Source organism: Ictalurus furcatus, chromosome 2, assembly GCF_023375685.1.
Source record: "Ictalurus furcatus strain D&B chromosome 2, Billie_1.0, whole genome shotgun sequence".
NCBI lineage: Eukaryota > Metazoa > Chordata > Actinopteri > Siluriformes > Ictaluridae > Ictalurus > Ictalurus furcatus.
This window is the reverse complement of record NC_071256.1, coordinates 6,013,416-6,034,339: the sequence shown is the minus strand read 5'-3', so window position 1 is coordinate 6,034,339 and position 20,924 is coordinate 6,013,416. Positions and strand designations below refer to the sequence as shown.

Below are 20,924 nucleotides of genomic sequence, written 5' to 3'. Positions count from 1 at the left end.
CCTCTTACCCCTTAGTTCCCACAGTATTATGTCCCACAACCCTATATTCCCCATAGAAACAGCACGCCAACCTGAGTTCCCGGGCCAAAATTGACCCCAATCAACATTTTAATTTGAACATTTTAGGCCTTGAAACCAACTTATAATAATGTATTTGGGTAATATTACTTTTGAAAATTGAAGCAGTTCAGTGTTTTTACTCCACTTAGAGCACAATTCTTAACTAGAGAAATTGACGGAAAAATGCTCCCTAAAATCCTTATACTCATTTGGAAGTACCATACGAGCATCAAGCGTGGTCAATGCCTTTGAATAAATGCATTTTAGCGCCAAATCAAATGAATCATGAGAGTTTGCGTCACTATCAGTTTCGGTTTCAACATTGCATTGAACTTTGACTGCTGTCACTATCTAGAATCATTGCTCTCACCCTGTGTAACTGTGTATGTTTTCTTTTTTTTCACTGGTTTTAGATGTACCTGTGTTCACTGTAGGTGTAACTTTAGCTGGAACACGATTAGCTTTTCGCTTTGGCATTTTTAGTTAACCTTCTACTATTACACCATAAGTTTATCAACAACATTCACTCTTGGATCATCTTCATCGTAATGACGGCGTAATGACGTAATCACGTCGTGACGTCATGACGTCGATCAATCTTCCAGTCTTACGGGGATAACGTATATACTGTAAAGCCACTATATCGGCCTTATGGATATTTGGCATAGACGACCAAGCCGGTATATCGTCCTTACGGGAATAGGTCAAAGATGGGCAAGCTGGTTTTTTGGCCTTACGGGGTTAGTGGGTTAAACTCTAATAAATTATGCTATTGATAACAATTATACTCTCATGATTAATCTTACTTTTCATAAGGAGTCATGATCATCACACGACCAGATTCTTGTCATATCACAGCAAACCAGCGACTCTATTCCCAGAATGCACCACGAACTACAAACATGGCCGACAAAGACTACAACTCCCAAACTCACACACAACACGTTCCACCATCCTGAATTCCAATTAAGAGACATATTCTGCCAATAGCACCTTCACCCACACCACTCCTTTATAGAGACTGTTCACACACACTGTCTTTGAGAAGTATACACTCAGTTGATTAGCTCTCTGTCTAAACCAAGCTTTGATATCGTGTTTATTTTTCTGGTTTTGACTTTGTTCTCATTTTTGACCTCGTCTCTCTGTCTGACTTTGTTTTGACTGTTTGTCTGATCACCTGACCTCTGCCTGTATAAGTTTATGGGTTTTGCACTTGTTGTTTTTTGGTATTAAAGTACATAACCTGTATTTGCTTCTGTCTTCGACTCCATTTCATGATTATTGTAAGTGCTCCTCAGCTCACACATGGTAAATTTATCTTTATTACTTGCTGTAAGTCTAGGGAAACCCACTTGCTGGTAAACACTAGAAATCATGTGTGTAGAAATGAGTGAAGTTAATGCTGCAGATCATACATTTTTTTTGTTGCAATGATCACCCTATAAATAAAAGATAAAATGAAAAGATATATAACAGAGAGACACTCAGGCAGTGTGACAGTGTGTGTGTGTTTTTCACTTTGAAATTCTGGTGTGTGTGTGTGTGTGTCTGTGTGTGTGTGCAGAAGAATCAGTAATGATGAAGTGCTTGTATCTTTTGTCTGTTGTGTTTCACGTCACTGCAGGTGAGTGAAGTTATTTTCTATTTTCTATTACAGAAGGGAGAGAGAATATTATCCAGTTCTTAGTTCAGCTGCTTTGTGTTTAGTTCATGTGGTTTCTGTCCAGACTGGGTTTACAGTCATGCCTTGTGTTATAATCTCCTAATTTAGACCTGTTCAGCTTTGATCATGTGGATTTTTTCTTCCTGATTAACTTCAGTCTAAAATGTACTGATGAAGAGAGGTGGGCGAATGAATAAGGAGGAATCTTCATTGAGATGATTTTACATCCCTATAATAATTTTGAAATGTTGTACTTCATATTGCATTCAGTAGAAAGTAAGTTTTTGTATGTTTGTTTCTGTAGGCTGTGCTCTCTATGGTGATAAACATGTAGCTATAACAGGATACAAAGGTGGTTCAGTGCTGTTACCCTGCTCCTGCTTTAACCTGCACACCAAAAATCAGAAATTCACCTGGTGGAGCTACAGAACAGGACGTCCGACAGAAGTGTTAAATGATGAACACTACCGAGGCAGACTTCAGCTGTTTAATCACAATTCTCCAGGTAATCTGTCTCTGCTCATATCTGACCTGAGAGAAGAGGATGAGGTAGACTACAGGTGCAGGATTGAGAAAGAATACAGAGACATCAAGCTTCATGTTAAAGGTAAAGCATTTAAATACACAATAAAAGTTGATATTCAGTGAAAACAGACTTGATCAGTCTTCAAATTAATTATAGTTACATATGTAACAAAATGTCTTCTCCATGTACCATAACTGAGGGTTTTACACTACGAGTCATTTTGTGACACATTAAAATCAAGCTATAATTGGCAGTAAATATTGATTATGGATATCAGACTGGCCTGAAACTTTGGACTGGTATCAGATTGGATTTGACATATTTCTCAGTCTAATCTATGATTTATTTTGGTAACACTGTAGCGTTTATAGAGCTACATGACACCTGTATAATTCCTTCATTACAACTGACATAAGTCTACATAAACATTTATAAAAGCTTCAAAAGGTGTCAGTAGCCACGTTTCCATCCATGTTTTTTTTTTTTTTTTGCGATGAAAGCTTTAGCGCATTAAAATGTTTACTGATATAGCTGATGGAAATGCAAATTATTGATAGAATTTCACAAGCTTCTACATAATCGTTGTTCGTTTAACTTTAGCACATAAACTCTATATCGACATTTTAAATGGCGCGACAAAATAGTTTGGAAACAGTTTTTGTCGAGAAAAATGACATTCACGCAAAACAAAAGTGTCACATGACAGAATTTATCCATCAGTCGAGGAAAGAATAAGTGATGTGTGTGACATCCAGTGCACTGCAAACCTGTGACACAAGATGCGGCAAGGAATTACTGTATGCAATTTCATTGGCCTCCGCTACATTCAGCAGCCTGATATAACGCCGCATTCATTTTTCTTTAATAGCTGTGCATACACCATATACACATCCATGGACGGTCGTTTTATTGACCCTGAAAGTTTCCCCCAATACTCTGTACTCGGCACAGGATGCCAGCTTGAACAGGGCGAGAGTAATCTGCTTTCTGGTCCGAACCTCTGGTACAATGGCAACCTGCGATGGTCGCAGCTCTCTAACACTACCTCCACCATGGGCAGGGTCGGAGTGGGACACATTTTCAGCTCGGGAGTTTAATGCCCAAAACCAGCCCATTTTATTATGGTGGAAGAACTTGGATAAATGAAGTGACAGTTCAGTTCTTACTATCCCGTTATATTTATGACTGACATGTTTCAACAAGAATATAAGTTATCTTAAAATAAATTACAAATAACAGCCTACTGAGTATAGTTTTCTTCTACAAAAAGTCCAACAGTAACATTATGAAAAACAATATTTGTTTGCATTCAAACTAATATGAAGTATTTCACTAAGAAATATACTTTTTGGCAGCTACCTCACGCCACGACATGTGACGACGGTTTGTTTATATCTCCACAGTAAGAACATGACTATGTGCACGTGTGTGTGTATGACAGAGAGAGAGAGAGAGAGAGAGAGAGCATGTGTGTTGAGGTGTTGAGGCAGGTGACGTGAGAAAACAGCACTTTTTAATGCATACGTAACTGATGCGCTGCTTTAAATACAAATGTAGTGTAATTTGTTACTTTAGTTATTAGTCACGCAATAATGTAACACATGCTTATTTTATGAGCTCAATTCATGAGCGTCCCACCGCGAATTCTGACGATTCTCCTGATGAGCCACTCCGGCTATGCCCATGGGCTTCAGCATACTTGGAGCTCTATCAGACGATCAGCTGCTCCATTCTGACCTCGTCCTCTGATGTTTCATACAAGTGCAATTATTTGTGAAATTAAAATGAATGTAAGCTGGCCAATTTCATTTAATTTTCTCAATACTCTCTCCATATTACAAAGATTTGAGGACATGTGGGACGCAAAAGTTACACAATTTGCGATATACCGTCAAATCCTTCACTATGTAACATAAAGCAAGTTTTCATGTCACCATTTAGTCCAATTTCCACGTTTGAGACACATGTCACCTTTGTCCATTTCTTCACAATTTTACCCTCATGGATAAAACTATTAGCCACCTCATTACCGTTATGTGACACAGACAGACCAGGAGACTGAGCTACAAACTGAGTTGTTCTAATGATCTAAAGTAAGTCATTACACAACCTTACCTCAACAGAAATCTATATCACTACACAAGGTCTTCTCTCAACTTGACATTTACATTGAGAAATGCAGTCTTTATATCAGCTGACACTTATTGAATAAGTCTTTATAAATATTTATGTAGGTTCATGTCACGTGTCATGAAGAGTTTACGTAGGTGTCATTTAGCCTTGTCAACATGTCTCATAATAATGTTTACCTTTATTTTTAAAGAAGAGAAAATGTTTCTGTTAAAAATAAATGTTTTCATTAATGACTGTGAGCATGCTTTACTCCAGTGTCATGTGCCATATCAGTGATAAAAACAGTCATTAGTGGAGAGTCACGTGACCCGTGAGTACGATGGCAGCTTAGTTCAGTGGTTCTACTGACCCTACTTATATTCAACGACTTATCCATGTTAATTAACTAACTGTTTGTACAGTTGTTTATCAAAGCAGAGTGTAAAATCCTGCAAGACAGATTAGATAACATTCAGAAGGAGTTGTCTGGCTGTTCAAATTCTGTAAGAGAATTGCGTGACAGATTTACCAGCCTGAGCAGTCGAGTAAAACAGAACAAATCTTTTAAAAATGTTCCACTAAACTTGTGACCTATGAGGAGAAGTTAACTCATTCAGAAGACCGGAGCCGCAGGGATAATGTTCACATAACGTTTGTTTATATTATTTTACAGTCATAACACAATGCAATAGAAACTTTTCATATTTTCACATAGCTGGAATGTGAAAAGATAAAATGATCCCAGCGAGCTGCCTGTCTTGATTATTTGCATAGACAGCACACTGACCTGGCACTTAATCAAGAGTCGCACTTGAGGAAATCAGACGTCCAGAGCTTCTCTAATAAATTTTATTATGTTGCTGCATCAACGTCATTAGACAGTAAATCTCGGGGTTCACTTGTCGTGTTGAAACAAAGGCTTTCTTTTAACATCTTGGAAAGGTATAGCTGTGAGGATGGTAGAGTGTCATTCATAAAAGCATACAGTCATGTGAAAAAATAAGTACACCCCATGGAAAATGTAGTCTTTTTTATTTTTAAATTTTTTTTTTACATATTTGGACAAGCAAACATTTGACCCTCTTTGAAACAGTGCCTATTAATAAAGGTGATACACTATCAAATGACACATAAAATTGACATTTTGTAGTAATTTTCACAGTTTAAATGAACAAAAAACAGATCAGTCCCATGGAAAAAGTAAGTACACCCCTGCATTTATCACACCTTCAAATCCATAAAATTAGAATCAGGTGTAGATTGGGTGAAGGTGATTCGGACCTGCTTAGGGAGTGCAGGTGGAACCTGTCTTATTTATACCCCTCTCATATCTAGTGTCTGGTGTTCCCTTTGTTTTTGAGGTTCGTGGTGTCATCATACCAAGATCTAAAGAGTTCTGTAAGGCCTTCAGATAAAAGTGTCACGAATCGCGATGGAGCAGAGATAGGACGGATGCAAGTGCAGGATGAACAGTTGTTTATTTGAAAGAGAGACAGGCAGACAAATCCAAAACGTGATCCAAAACGTAATCCACAAACATGCAAGAGGTCAGGCGATTGGCAAACAGGCATACACGGGGCAAGGCAGGAATCTAGGTCGTGGTCTCGGAAAACAGGATCGGTAAACAAAACGAGAAACGAACTATGACGAGGGACTGGAAGCGGATAATCCAGCGCGAACTAACTTTAAACATGGACTGTGACTATGACTATGACTACGATACGGACTACGACGGACTACGACGGACTACGACGGACTACGACGGACTCTAAGATAATCTTCCGCGTTGTGTGCTGGGAGGCGCGCGGTATATATGCGGACATGATCAGCGTCTAAACTGCTAGCAGCTGAGAGCAATACAGACCCACGTGAAATCCCAGCCAATGACAGAACAGGGAGGAGACATGACAGAAACATAAACAAAACACACGTGTCCAGATGTCACTACGGTCAACAACGGAAAAGCAGGTGCTCGCGCATTCGCGCTTAGAGCACGCTGTTTCAAGGGGGAATCATGACAAAAAGGTTGTGGAGGCCTATGAGTCTGGCAAGGGATTTAAAAAAAAAATCTTCAAATAATTTGAAGTACATCGTTCCACTGTAAGGAAAATAATCTACAAATGGCGCAGATTTCAAACAACTGCCCATTTGTCCAGGACTGGCCGTCCCAGCAAATTCAGCCCAAGAGCAGACCATCTGATGCAAAAAGAAGTCTCAAAGAACCCAAAATTTAATCACAGAGTCTGCTACGAAGTGTCACAGCTGTTGTTGTGAAAGTACATGCTTCTACAATCTGAAAGAGATTCCACAAATTTGACCTGCATGGGAGGCGTGCCAGGAAAAAGCCTTTGCAAGACTACAATTTGCCATGGAGCATCTAGGCACAGACCAGGCCTTTTGGAATAATGTGCTCTGGACAGACGAATCAAAGACAGAGTTGGTTGGCCACAGTAACAGCTACCAAAGACAGATTTTCAGGAGAAGCACCTCATACAAACAGGGACTGGAGAGCTTCTATTCATTGATTAAACTATGAATTCTGCATCATATCAAAGAGTACTTGAAGATAATGTGAGGCCATCTGTCTGAAAGTTGAAGTTGAACCAAAAGTGGACCTTTCAACAGGATAATGATCCTAAGCACACAAGAAATTCCACCAACGAATGGCTCAAAAAGAAGAAATGGAGGGTTATGGAATGACCTAGTCATTCTGGATTTGAATCTCATTGAAATGTTGTGGGGGATTTAATATGAGTAGTGCATGCAAGAAAACCCCCAATCATCTTGCAACTGAAAGAATAATGCATGGAAGAGTAGTCACAAATTTCAGCAAGCTGAGGTCAGAGACTGGGGGAAAATTATGAGAAATGCCTACAAGAAGTTATTTCTTCTAAAGGGGGAAATGCTAGCTTCTGAGGCCAAGGGTATACTTACTTTTTCCACAGAATATCAGATATTTTGATATTTCTGAATAAATGAAAACGCTGATGTTCCTTGTGGTTTTGGGGCTTCCATGGTGTGTACTTATTTTCTCACATGACTCTCTCTCTATATATGGAATATATATGGTGGGATGGAACTTACAAATGGTAAGACTGTTCGTGCTCACACTTTTTATTTTATCTTATTATTTTTATTTTATACCAATGAATCTTTGTACATTAACATTGATTGCAGTCTTGAATAACCATTTGATATAAAAAAGTAATTCATTTTAACAAGTTCTGTCATTCTTTTCAGTAGGAAGAAGAGAAACTTCAACACACTCGAGGAAAAAACACACAACACCTCCATCAGAACCGCCTCAGAGTAAAACAACAAACTCTCCACCTGCATCATTCTCAACAACACTGGAACAAGGTAAACAGCAAACACACAGCAACCTCCCCTTAGGTGCCAAAACTTTTCATCAGTGAGGAAAAAAAAACATGTATTATTTCCTTTATTTACTGAATTACATCTCTGAAACACCCTGTCTTATTAAATGTATCTATAATAACTCATATAAAGTGTAATAGAAAAGTTATTTTCCTGTAACTTGTGCGTCACTTCTTCATTCTGTTCTTAGCTGTAAATAGATGCGTGTGACTTTCACACATTTTTATGCTGTCTCTCTGTCAGTGAACATCTTCACTTCCTGCATTACGCCTTATTTGTAGTTTTCTTTTTTCCCCATAACTCCATAAAAGGCAAAACTCACAGTGAGCTCAATCGTCCAATAATGCAGCTCAACCACTGCCACTACCACAGACACACAATTTAAACATAATAATCTTAATAAAAATGGTACATAAAATATCAATAACCTATCGTCAGATATATGATATGAAGGCAGTCAATCAAGGTTCATGTTATTGAGTCTCCTTATACAGTATGTAAATGTACACACACTCACTGTCACGGTTTCCCCTTTAAGCAGCGCGCGGGAGAGCATGTGAGCGCGCATGGACAAGCAAGGTGCGCGAGCACCTGCTTTTCCCTTGTTGACAATCATGACATTTCGACACGTGCATTTGTTATGTTTCTGTTATGTCTCCTCCATGTTCTGTCATTGGCTATTGTTTCACGTGGGTCTGAATTACCCTCAGCCGTCAGCCATTAGGACGCTGATTAAGTTTGTGTACATATACCGCGCGCCTCCCAGCACACGGCGCGGAATATTAGAATAGATTAGATCAAATATATTACACTCGATTAGTTTAGAGTCCTTTCCATAGTTAACCATAGTCATAGCCTATGTCATGTTTCATGTTTAGATTCATCTGTTTAGTTCACGCTGGTTTCTCCGCTCTCAGTTCATAGTCATAGCTTATGTTTCATGTTTTGTATCTCGACCCTGTTTTCCGTGACCACGACATAGTTTCCTGCCGTGCCCAGTTTATGTCTGTTTGCCGATCGCCTGACCTCTTGCATGTTTGTGGATTACGTTTTGGATCACGTTTTGGATTTACCTGCCTGTGTCTCTCAATAAAACTGTTTACCTGCGATTGCATCCGTCCTTATCTCCGTTGCGTCACAAAACGTGACACCCACAAGCTCTCGTAGGATACGAACGTTAAATGCATTTTCCAGAATACCAGACTTATTGTGTAAATGCTCCTACGAAGGATTTAGGGATAAATTCATTGCTGTTCAGTTTGATAAATAAGGAGCAGTGACTTGAGCAAAGCAAATCCAATGACTGTTAAAGACCGAAACAGTCAGGTATCAACAACAGTTCCTTTAAAATAAAAACGACGAAGACCGATATTGTAAAAAGACTAAAATTAGTCTGGCAGTGCCCAACTCTAGTAAATCTCTAGTAGTGATATGGTGTTAGGCATGGGCGTAGAATCCACAGGGGATGCAGGGGACGTGTCCCACGCACTTCTAATAAAATGTAAATTCATCCCCTGCACTTTTGTCTGGCCATGGCCAATTTGCGCATCTTTTGATTTCTATATGTGTACGTGTCTAAGTCTTTACGTGACCTGATGTTGCCATGACAATTGGTCACTCACATCACGTGTCACGCCCATGCTCACACCCATGGCACATGGCTTTACTCCAGTGCCATGTGCCATAATACTAACAGTGATAAAAACAGTCATTAGTTTTAATAAGTTTTGTCTTTTCAGTAGGCAGAAGAGAAACTTCAACACACTCGAGGAAAACAGACACAACACCTCTATCAGAACCGCCTCAGAGTACAACAACAAACTCTCAACCTGCATCATCCTCAACACCACTGGAACAAGGTAAACAAAAACATGCAGCAGCCTCCCTCTAGGTGCCAAAACTTTTCATCAGTGATGAAAATACACATCTGTATTATTACATTTATTTACTGAATTACATCTCTGAAACTCTCTGTCTTAGTGAATGTATCTATAATAACTCATATAAAGTGTAATAGAAAAGTTATTTTCCTGAGTGGTTTGAGTGACTTATTTCTTTTCTGATCTGTGGACTGTTGAATAGAATATAACAGAATATAATAAAGTTGTGTGTGAATATAAGTATATCTTATATACTGTGTGCTATGTATATGCAATACAATGTACACTAAACATAACTTGCAATATTGCAATAAATAATACAGTGCAATATACAATATAACATACAAGTACAGAATCATAAATTGCATATTAAGCCAATTAAGAACAAGAAGAGATAAAACTCATCAATTAGACAAAAAAGTTCAGAAAAAAAATACCCTTGACATTCTGTCTGCCAGCACATCTGTAATGATGGCTACGCTCCTGTGTATATCTACAGCTTATTTTTCCTCATGTTTTCATCATGTTTTCAGAAACGAATAAAGTCCACTTTTAACCAAATCAAACAATAAACAAACAATGTGTTACTTTAAAAAAAAATAATAATAATGAAAAAAATTACAGTTAATTAATTATATTGTTAAATCCTAAAAACACCAGTATGTGGACTGCCTAAGATAACCTGCCCCTAGTTATGATTTTGTGTGTGTGTGTGTGTGTGTGGCAAATTGACATATTTTTGTTATATTATTGGAATTTCTACGGTTACATTTTTCTGTACTTTGGATTTTCTCCCTGCTAAAAGTCATTGTGTTGTGAGTGATAAAGCGTTCTTGTTCAGAGAGACTTTGCTTGTGTTCTGGTAGAATGAGATTTTGAGGTGTGTATGAAGTGTATAATTTAGTACATTAGAGAACTCTCACAATCTCTGTCTTAATGAATTATCTTCAAGAACTCATATAAAGTGTAATAGAAAAGTTATTTCCCAGTAACTTGTAAGGTACGTCATTTCTTCATTCTCTTTTGGACTGTAAATAGATGCGTGTGAATTTCACACCTTCTTCTGCTGTCCCTCTGTCAGTGACCATCTTCACTTCCTGCATTACGCCATAGTTATAGTTTTTTACATTTAGTTCAATGCAATTATCAATACTCTTCACACAGTTAACACATCAGTGGTCTCTGTGGACTGAACTGTGTATCACTTTTCAGTGCTTTGACACAAAAAAGAATTGAATAACCTCAGTTTCCAAAATTCATGAATTCTTTTCTCGGTCAAACTCCAACAAAGCGCTGTATATCTACAGCTGATTTTTCCACATGTTTACATATTGATCAATTCAAGTGCAAAACCAAGCAAAGTGGTACTTTTTTAAATAATAAAATATTTTTTTGTTAAAATAAACAAAAAAATAAATAATCCCATCTGATTTCTAATTTAACCTCACCCAGCTGTTGTGTTTTTGATTCATTACCATCTATACAAAAGGGGAACTCTGTGGATCTATGAGCAGTGTGGTGATGCAGTGGGTAGCGTTGTCTCCTCACAGCTCCAGGGTCCCCGCTTCAGTCCTGAGCTCGGGCTTCTGTCTGTGTGGAGTTTCTGTGCTTGTTCTCCCCATGTCCATGTGGGTTTTCTCTGGGTTCTCTGGTTTCCTCCCACCTCCTAAAATACACCAGTAGGTGGACTGACCAAGATAAATTGCCCCTAGTTATGATTGTGTGTGTGTGTGTGTGTGTGTGTGTGTGTGTGTGGTTCCTGCATTGACCACTGCACAATCCAGGTTGTATTTCCAGTATACTACACAAATATGTCATTGAGAGAGAGAGAGCCTAGTGTTCTGGTAGAATGAGATGGTTTTGTGTCGTGTATGAAGTGTTACGGTAGTTATAGTACATTACGGATGTGAGGTTAACTGCTGTACTGAGCTGCACGCTAGTAAAGCCACCTGTGTGAAGAGTTTTGATAAAGTGAATATAGTATTGAGAAATGTGTGTAAGTAATTGTAAAAAATCGAAACAGATCAGTTTAAAGAAATCTGTACATTGTGTAGTGTTACTCTCTCCAAGTGGTCTTTATTTTCAGATGTAGTTGTAACATGGTGTCTAATCACAGCTGTTTAACTACAAGTAGATCAATGGGATTTAAAAGACAAAATACACACATGATCACAAGATAGTGTAACACACACAGTAGTTAGGGACTGGAGTGAGAAACAAGAGATTAGGGGTTTGAGTCCAGCTGATGATGATCCACTACTGTGCCTGTGTGTTTAAATAAAACTCTTCATGAAAAACTGGACAATTCCTTCAACCTCATGACTTGTTTTTTTTCTCTCACCATCAGCTGTGAGCTTTACATTGACAGAGGTGAACCTTTCCTAATCAAACCAACACTAAAATATGGTACAATCCTAACTAAACTAAATATAAACAAACAAAAATAATCATCTGCTTACTGCATGTACCAATTCTCAAATTACTCCAAACTGTACTTTACATATGAACTAATTATATGGAAATTAAATCATTTATTTTACATATATATTAATATCCATTAATTCTTATTGAAACTAAGTAGTCAGTAGTAAAACAGACATTTCATGATTTTACAATTAAATGTACTGAAGCATAAAATTTTGAAATGTTGTACTCATATTGTATTCAGTAGATTGTGAGTTTTTGTATGTTTGTTTCTGTAGGCTGTTCTCTCTCTGCTGATGATCCAAGAGAAATCACAGTCTTCAAATGAATTATAGTTACATATGTAACAAAATGTCTTCTCCATTTACCATAACTGAGGGTTTTACACTACGAGTCATTTTGTGACACATTAAAATCAAGTTATAAATGACAGTAAATACTGATTATGGATATCAGACTGGCCTGAAACTTTGGACTGGTATCAGATTGGATTTGAAATATTTCTCAGTCTAATCTATGATTTATTTTGGTAACACTGTAGTGTTTATAGAGCTACATGCCACCTATATAATTCCTTCATTACAACTGACATAAGTCTACATAAGCATTTATAAAAGCTTCAGTAGGTGTCAGTGTCACCTTGTTTTATCAGTGTTAATGTTAAGGTAAATAAATGTAACTTTTTGGTAAGTATATCTGATACATCAGAATTAATGTTAATATGACATGAAACATTAAAACCAAACTCACTCTAATTGACAGTCAGAGAAAATCTACATAACACACTTTACATAATGATGTAAAGAAAGTCAACCTGGAAAACGTCATAACATCATTTAATGTTTACAGAAATCTGTCACTAGACTAAGTTATATCAACTTAACATTAACATTGATAAACACAGTCTGTACATCAGCTGATGCTTTAGGAAGTCTTTTTAAATACATGTCTTTATAAATATTTATTTAGGTTCATGTCAGTTGTTATGAAGGGTTTATGTAGGTGTCATGTAGCCCTATGAAGATGTCCCTTAAGTAATGTGTTACCCTGCAAATTGCCATGGCCAATTTGCGTATCTTTTGATTTCTATATGTGTACGTGTCTAAGTCTTTACGTGACCTGATGTTGCCATGACAATTGGTCTCTCACGTCACGTGTCACGCCCATGCTCACAACCATGGCACATGGCTTTACTCCAGTGTCATGTGCCATATTACTAACAGTGATAAAAACAGTCATTAGTTTTAATAAGTTTTGTGTTATCAGTAGCAAGAATAGAAACGTCAACACACTCGAGGAAAAGAGACATAACACCTCCATCAGAGCCTAAGAGTAAAACAAACAAACACACAGAGTAGATTAGATTGTTATAATGCTGGCATATTCAGTTATGTCTCCAGCGTTGATCTGGACCCGTGCTGCTCCGGCTGTGTTCATGTGGGTTACAGTAGAGTACTGTAAGCAACATCAGGTTCAGTCTGTGGAAAGACAGAACATGAAAATTATACATATCACACACACACACACACACACACACACACTGTCACACTGCCTGTGTGTCTCTCTGTTATATAGTGTGATTATTAGGAAACCACAACAACCGCTGTCTCATTTCTCATTCATCATCACATATTTTGATATTTCTGTTGAATAAATGAAAATATTACTTGTGGTTTTGTTCAAGTATATCATCTGTATTAATAGGCACTGTTTCAAATAGGGCTTCCATTGGGTGTATTCATTTTTTCACATGACTATATATATATATGGTTTACATGGTCCCTGTGGGTGGGATGGAACTTAAAAATTGTAAGACTGTTTGTGCTCACAATTTGTATTTTTTATTTTATATCAGTGTATATTTGTACATTAACACTGTTTGCAGTCTTGAATTAACATTTGATTTTAAAAAATCATTAGTTTTAATACGTTTTGTCTTTTTCAGTAGGAGGAACAGAAACTTCAACACGCTCGAGGAAAACAGACACAACACCTTCATCAGAACCGCCTCAGAGTAAAACAACAAACTCTTCACCTGCATCATCCTCAACAACACTGGGACAAGATAAACAGCAAACACACAGCAGCCTCCTTCTAGGTGCCAAAACTTTTCATCAGCAACGAAAAAACACATCTGTATTTTTACATTTATTAACATTTTGGTGTGTTTTATTACACAGTTTTCAGCATTCTGGCGGTTTTATTGTTGGTGATACCCGGTGTAGTGGCATTTATTTGTTGGAGACGCAAAGGTACAAAACACACACACACACACACACACACACACATAACAACAACAACAACAACAAATTCTGAGATTGATGAACTGAAACCTGTAGAAGCAGCAGCACTTCTGTAAGTGTCTCTGGATAAGGAAAATGAAATTGTGTAGTTTCCACTAGAGGTGTGATTTCTGAGGTCTTTTCTCTTTAGGAGGAAGATGTGGAGAGAACGTGATTACTGAAGGACGTCCGGACTGTAAGAGAAAGCGGAAGGATCAGGTTAGTGTACATGCAGGCCTGAGCTCAGCTGCATTTTTATTATTATCTTTAAGTCTTTGAGCCAGAAGATAAATGACTGAAAAGGAACTATACAATTTCATCAAATTCTCATCGTCCATCAGACTCCTACTGTATTCGTAATTTAATCTCCATTTAATTCTGCATGGCTTTTACAGTAACAGTTATAGCATATTTGTTTCTACCTTTAGATCTTTAGTTGTTTTGCTATACTGTAGGAAAACATCTTCTGCTGTTTCTATCAGAAAAAAAACACATTGTGTAAAGAAAGTCAGATTTGGAGATTTGTGTTGTCTTCACAGGATTTTACTTGCCTCTTGTAGTCAACAGTATATGTGTGTTATTTGTATAATTTTCATGTTCTGTCTTTCCACAGACAGAACCTGATGTTAGTTACTCTACTGTAACCCACGTGAACACAGCCGGAGCAGCACGGGTCCAGATCAGCGCTGGAGACAAAACTGAATATGCCAGCATTCTAACAATCTAATCCACAGTAAATATACATACATTTATATATTATATATAATGTTTTCATACCATTAAAGAGCAAATTCAGCAGATTCATCCACAGTATTGTGTTACATTTACTTTAGCTAAGGTTATTGTTCTGTATTCACTGTTAACGTCTGTTAATGAATAAAAAACTGCAGATGGATAAATCTTGCTAATTATATTTTGAGTGTACATGTCAATTTTTATGTTATGCATATTATTCTTATATAATCAATTAAAGAAGTTTTTTGCCATCATACTGTTTTGTGCAAAAAGACGTATGCTGTATGTAGCCAAATGTAAAAATATGACAGTGTACATGTTGAGTGTGGAGTATTACACAGTATTCTCTGTGCATGCCACAGCGTCAGTTAACTGATGCTGTGGGAAACAGGAAGTAGCCATTTTCCCATCAGCCCCCATGCTGTCCTGCCACAATCATGTGGTTACTCTGACATACTGAGTGTCTCACACTGGCTCTAACATGAGAGCATTATTTATGTTCACAACTGTGGTTTTATTAACACTGCCAGAGGTGGTGAAAATCACCCAGATACCATCCTGTGTGCATACATGCTGAGACCATTCAACATAGTCACAAAGTAATGTACAACAAAGTATTTGCAGTATATCATTGCAGTATACCCCTCCCCCCATACATCATTAATTTAATAAATATTCTTCTTAAAGAAGAACAGCTCCATGCATTTTAAATGGCATTGAAATACTAATTACTTATTTGAGCGACTAATGATTTACTAAATATTTGTCAGATATAGAAACCTACAAACCAATGCACCACTAATCTGTTTACCTTCCTACTTTGTGCTATTGTGGGGGACAGTGTGCTCACCACCCCATTTTACTCACTAGAGTTATTTTTGTACCTTCTGGTCAAAGTAGGAACTGCAATAAGCATTAATTGAGGCCCATTGAGGAAGAAATCCCTCTGCCCCATGCTCGCTCTATGAACATTTTCAGTAAAGAGCAGGACTGTTAATGACAGGGTTGTAGTTTTTAAGCCAAATTGGGCTAGCTGAAATTACTTTCACCACCCAAGATCTTGTTTTATAGAAAATAATCTAAATTAAATCTAATATAGTTCTGCAAACAACGGCAAAATGTGAAGACAGTGCAGACAGTATGTCTATGATGTCCATCTGCTTTACTGGGAATACCTCTACACCTGCTCATTTATGTAGTTATCCAGTCATTCAATCATGTGTCAGCAGCACAATGCATAACATGAGGCAGACACAGGTCAAGAGCTTTTTAACATTTACATTCATGGCAAGCGTTATCAGAATCCCTTGACCTGTATCTGCATGTCATGCATCATGCAGCTGCCACATGATTGAATGATTGGATAACTACATAAATGAACAGGTTCCTATTGAAGTGGACAGTGAGTGTATATTGTAAAGATTAGGCAAGAAAAATGGAGGTTATGAAATGTCCATACATCAGAAATGTAAGTGCACCACAGTGGACTTCCCACATAAAGATTAAGAAAAAGATTAAAAATGTGTCACATTGCCAATGCTGGAATTTTTGCGGTGGTTTCAGGTCTTTTGTGTGTGTGTCGAGATGTAGATGGTCTGGAGATTTTTCTAAACCTTGGCAACCCTGGTTAATGATATTATCTCTTCTGTTCTCATCTCTCTAACAACAGGAAACACACCTGCTATATCAAACACAGTTGAAGAACGGTCTATCTAAAACTGTTTAAAACAATCTGCTCGACTGTGTGCTAGATGACTGTATGTTGTGTGTCTGTTATGGTGTAACTCTAAAAATGAACTTGATAGGAGCCTATCACATAAGTCAAGTGTTTTAGCTTTGTTTTCAGTCATGTTTCTGACCAACTCTAACCAGGCTCTGATGTTGACAAGGCCTTGAGCCCAGAGATGGTTGGGGCTGGTGAAAAAAACGGAGTTTCTTTTACTGAGATTTTAATACACACTGGACACTAATTTCATGGATCCCATGGATTCATGAGTTTATTTATTTTTTATGTTTGTTTGTTTGTTTTGGTTTTTTGTTTGTTTGTTTTGTTTTTTGCAAAAATGTGGAAATACTCTGCCAAATTTTTTGCTTCAGTTTTTATTGTGTTGCTAAAACACACACACACACACACACACACACACACACACATATATAATTTTATTTTGTAAATATTGTGAAACATTATTATATTCTCCATTAGTGAATGGCTCATGTCTATGATTGAGGTGCAAAAGGACAGCTATTTAAAAGCTTGTTGATGATGCACATTACCATTATAAGGGATATGGTGCCACCTGCTGTAGCAGTCGAGATAGAACATGCAGTTTCTCATGGAACAAATTCAGGTTTATGGTTACTTCTTTATTTTGTTTGTAATTATGTTGCTGTACTGTGGATACGGTAAGTGTTGAATTGTCTAATTTGATTGTTCAGAAGGCGCTGATTAATTTTCCATAACAGCAGCTCTGACTGTAGTGCTGTAAATCACAGGTTTACATTAATGCTCTATGAGCACTTACTGTAGCAGCTAATAAAGATGGTCTACCAGATTGAGCAGCTCTGACTGTGTTTTGGTAGCTGAAACTGGTCAGAACAGGCTGAATTTTTCAGCACGTAGTTGCTATAACATAAGTGATTACAGGAAGTAACTTGTTTTGCGGATTTTCCACAACATTAAATGTAACCGTAAACTGATAAAAGTACATTCATGTAATTCTTTATTCTAAGAAGAATGAAGAAATAAAACGCTAACTCAACTAAATAGAAACCATAATAATGAAGTCAAATGTAAAAGAGTATGGGTTTTGTAAAATTTACATAGATACTGGCACAAAGAAGAGTCAAAATATTGAATATAGAAAATATCACTTTATATTTGTCACCACGGTTAATTCTCTGCCAGACCAGCAGAGGGCATCTCTCTCATAGTTTGAATTTCTTCCTCTGTTGTTCCACTGATTTCCTGTACATACCTGTCTTGTGTTTCACTGCCCACTTTTTCTAGAAATCATATTATATTTGGAATGCTTTGGATGATGAAAATACTTTTGAATCTTTTAAAAGTATTTAAAATAGACTTTACTTGTAACTACTTTCCATCATTGCAATGTATGGAAATTAAAAAAGGCCCAGAAATATGCTGGGATGATAAGATATCTCATCATCTTTACTTCTGAGAGACATTTAATATTTAAACATTTCATATGTTTTTCATGTTCTATTGTGAATAACATGTGGGTTTATGAGATTTGCAAATTATTGCATTGTGATTTTGTTTACATTTTACACAGGGTCCCAACTTTTTTGGAATGGGGGTTGTAGAAGAGGAATTATGAGACCCCTCCTTAGACCTTTCCCCCCTCCTTTCTTCTTTATTTATGCTGATATGTGCCCTGTGTTAATTCCCGTTTATTTGCATTTATGAATGTCATTATTTTATGTCATATTATGAATTAGTCCCTCTAACATGTCAAGGAGAGATATCGCGGGGTGATTGCTGGTGATTATATTGATGGACATTACAACTTCGTCCCAAACACTAGAATTCATGTATCTTGAAAGCAGTGAACTTAACATTGCAGCTTATGTTCGGTTTTGCACTTAATGTGTGCCTACTCACTAAACACACATAATGTTGCTGTGTGGATCTGTATCACTAGAAGGTCAGATGCATCTCCATCAATTTACACCATTGATTATGATTATTTCTGGTCTACTTCTGTTTTCTTTCCTGGTCTGGTCCAGCATAGACATTGAGTGGGACACGTCCCCCCCCCAATAATCAGATATGGCCAAATTTTTTATGCTGCTCTGCTGCACTCAATTATGCACCGCTACGTATGTTAGGATGACAAAAAGTAAATACAAACATTTTTTAAAAAATAAAAAATTAGTCTGGGCTGCCTCGGCAGTCTAGCAGCACTCATCAATGCCAAAATATTTTAAATGGCCAATCAAATCAAAGACGGCGGGGCTTTACTGTTCATAGAAGCCACACGATGCTTCAGTTTTAAAAGAGTGTGAGGTATGATGTAAGCTATGTAATATCCACAACCCGGCATCTCCTAAGTGAACTAGCATGAGGGTGTGTTTTTTGAGAGAGACTTCAAAGCACTTCTGTTACACACTCTGGATAAGAGCATTTTCAGTGTGCTTGATCGATATCTTACATGCATATGTGTGTCTATGTTCAGTATGATTCTGAATAATCCTAAAAAATTTGTATATTTTATTTTTTACTGGAGTATATTCCAGTGTTTCTGATTCATTCCTGTTACATATACTGCAGTACCTTCTATACTATAAAGATCCAGCATTCTTGTTTTGTTTTGTAATGTTCATTCATGTAAAATAAAGTCAGTCATGCATCTTGTAATGTTTCCTGATATTAGTGTTTTTCAGGTCATTGTGTTATGAATGATAAGGGGTTCCTGTTGAGAGAGAGAGCCTTTGCTAGTGTTCTGGTAGAATGAGTTGATTTTGAGGTGTGTATTAAGTGTGTTGTTAGTTTTAGTGCATGTTGGATGTGAGGGTAACTGCTGTACTGAGCTGCATGTTGATAAAGAGGAGAGTGAACTCAGTATTGAGAAATATATGCAACCAACTATAAAAAAGATTGTAAGAGATGTATGACCATGTGGTTGTTGAGTATGGAGTATTACTCAGTGCATGGCACAATGTCGGTTAACTGATGCTGTGAGAAAGAGGAAATAGCCATTCTCCCATCAGTCCCCATGCTGCCCTGCCCACAATCATGTGGTCACTCTGACATGTCTCACGCATGGAAGTACCATGAGAACGCTAGTTATGTAAGTAAGTAAAATTTATTTATATAGCACGTTTCACACAGCAAAGCTGATCAAAGTGCTGCACAGAGTAAGGAAAGTAAAATAGAAACAGAATTTGACCAAATAAAAACAGACAATAGACAATAGAAAAAATTTATTAAAAAATTAGTTATGTGCACAATTGTGGTTCTGTGACCACCAGATAAAGTCCAGAGGTGGTAAGAATCACCCAGATACCTTCCTGTATGTGTGTGTGTGTGTGGATGCTGAGACAATTTAACAAAGTCACAAAGTGATGAACTGTATGTCATTATTTGAAATAAATGCTACTCTCATGCAACATGTGTGTGGAGTATGTCCCAAATGGCCCCCTCCATGGTGTATATAGGATCCATCAAACAGAAGACTTTTGTTTTCTTGAGGTTGTGATGCTATTGATACCACACAACTGAAGTAAATGTGATAAACAAAATTCTATAATCTGTCCATTAGAAATGTTTCTGTACCCTTCCCCAGATCTGTGCCTCGGTACAATTCCTTGGACGTCATGGCTTGGTTTGTGCTCTGACATGCATTGTTAACTGTGGGATCTTATACAGACAGGTGTGTGCTTTTCCAAATCATGTCCAATCAACTGAATATTCCACAGGTGGACTCCAATCAAGTTGTAGAAACATCTCAAGGATGATCAGTGGAAACAGGATGTACCTGAGCTCAATTTTGAGTGTCATGGCAAAGGCTGACAAACTTCTTTCATGTTGTCATTATGGGGTATTGTTTGTAGAATTTTGAGGAAAATTATGAATTTAATCCATTTTGGAATAAGGCTGTAACGCTGTGAATACTTTCCGGATGCACTGTAGCTCCAGTAGTTACATTCTCATACCTGTAGATGGCGCCTTTAAGTACGGTAATATCACTTATGATGATAAACATAATGAATAATAAATCTCAAAACGCTTTATATTGTATGATCTCAATTATATGATTTTGCCATATGCGTGCAGGACCACATGATTTTTTGCGCATTGCAAGTGACTTCTGGTCGCACTCTGCTGCTCACTTTTTGTG

At 37.3% G+C, this 20,924-nt stretch overlaps 1 protein-coding gene across 1 annotated transcript; it reads left to right on the top strand.

Annotated features, from left to right (window-relative positions):
* The first annotated feature begins 1,064 nt into the window (after positions 1-1,064).
* On the top strand, positions 1,065-18,067 carry LOC128620308 (uncharacterized). The gene is made up of 7 exons (XM_053645204.1): positions 1,065-2,333; positions 7,605-7,724; positions 9,482-9,601; positions 13,992-14,144; positions 14,227-14,298; positions 14,480-14,547; positions 14,942-18,067. Exons 1-7 carry the CDS (start codon positions 2,015-2,017, stop codon positions 15,053-15,055), a joined length of 966 nt encoding a protein of 321 aa, XP_053501179.1. The 5' UTR covers positions 1,065-2,014; the 3' UTR covers positions 15,056-18,067.
* Positions 18,068-20,924: the final 2,857 nt, after the last annotated feature.

What these genes read in the sequence shown, in the direction of transcription:
- LOC128620308 (XM_053645204.1), top strand. Translation starts at nt 2,015, where the DNA reads ATGTTTGTTTCTGTAGGCTGTGCTCTCTATGGTGATAAACATGTAGCT. An exon ending in CTCAACAACACTGGAACAAG is followed by an intron (nt 7,725 to 9,481) that starts GTAAACAGCAAA and finishes TTGTCTTTTCAG; the next exon opens with TAGGCAGAAGAGAAACTTCA. An exon ending in CTCAACACCACTGGAACAAG is followed by an intron (nt 9,602 to 13,991) that starts GTAAACAAAAAC and finishes TGTCTTTTTCAG; the next exon opens with TAGGAGGAACAGAAACTTCA.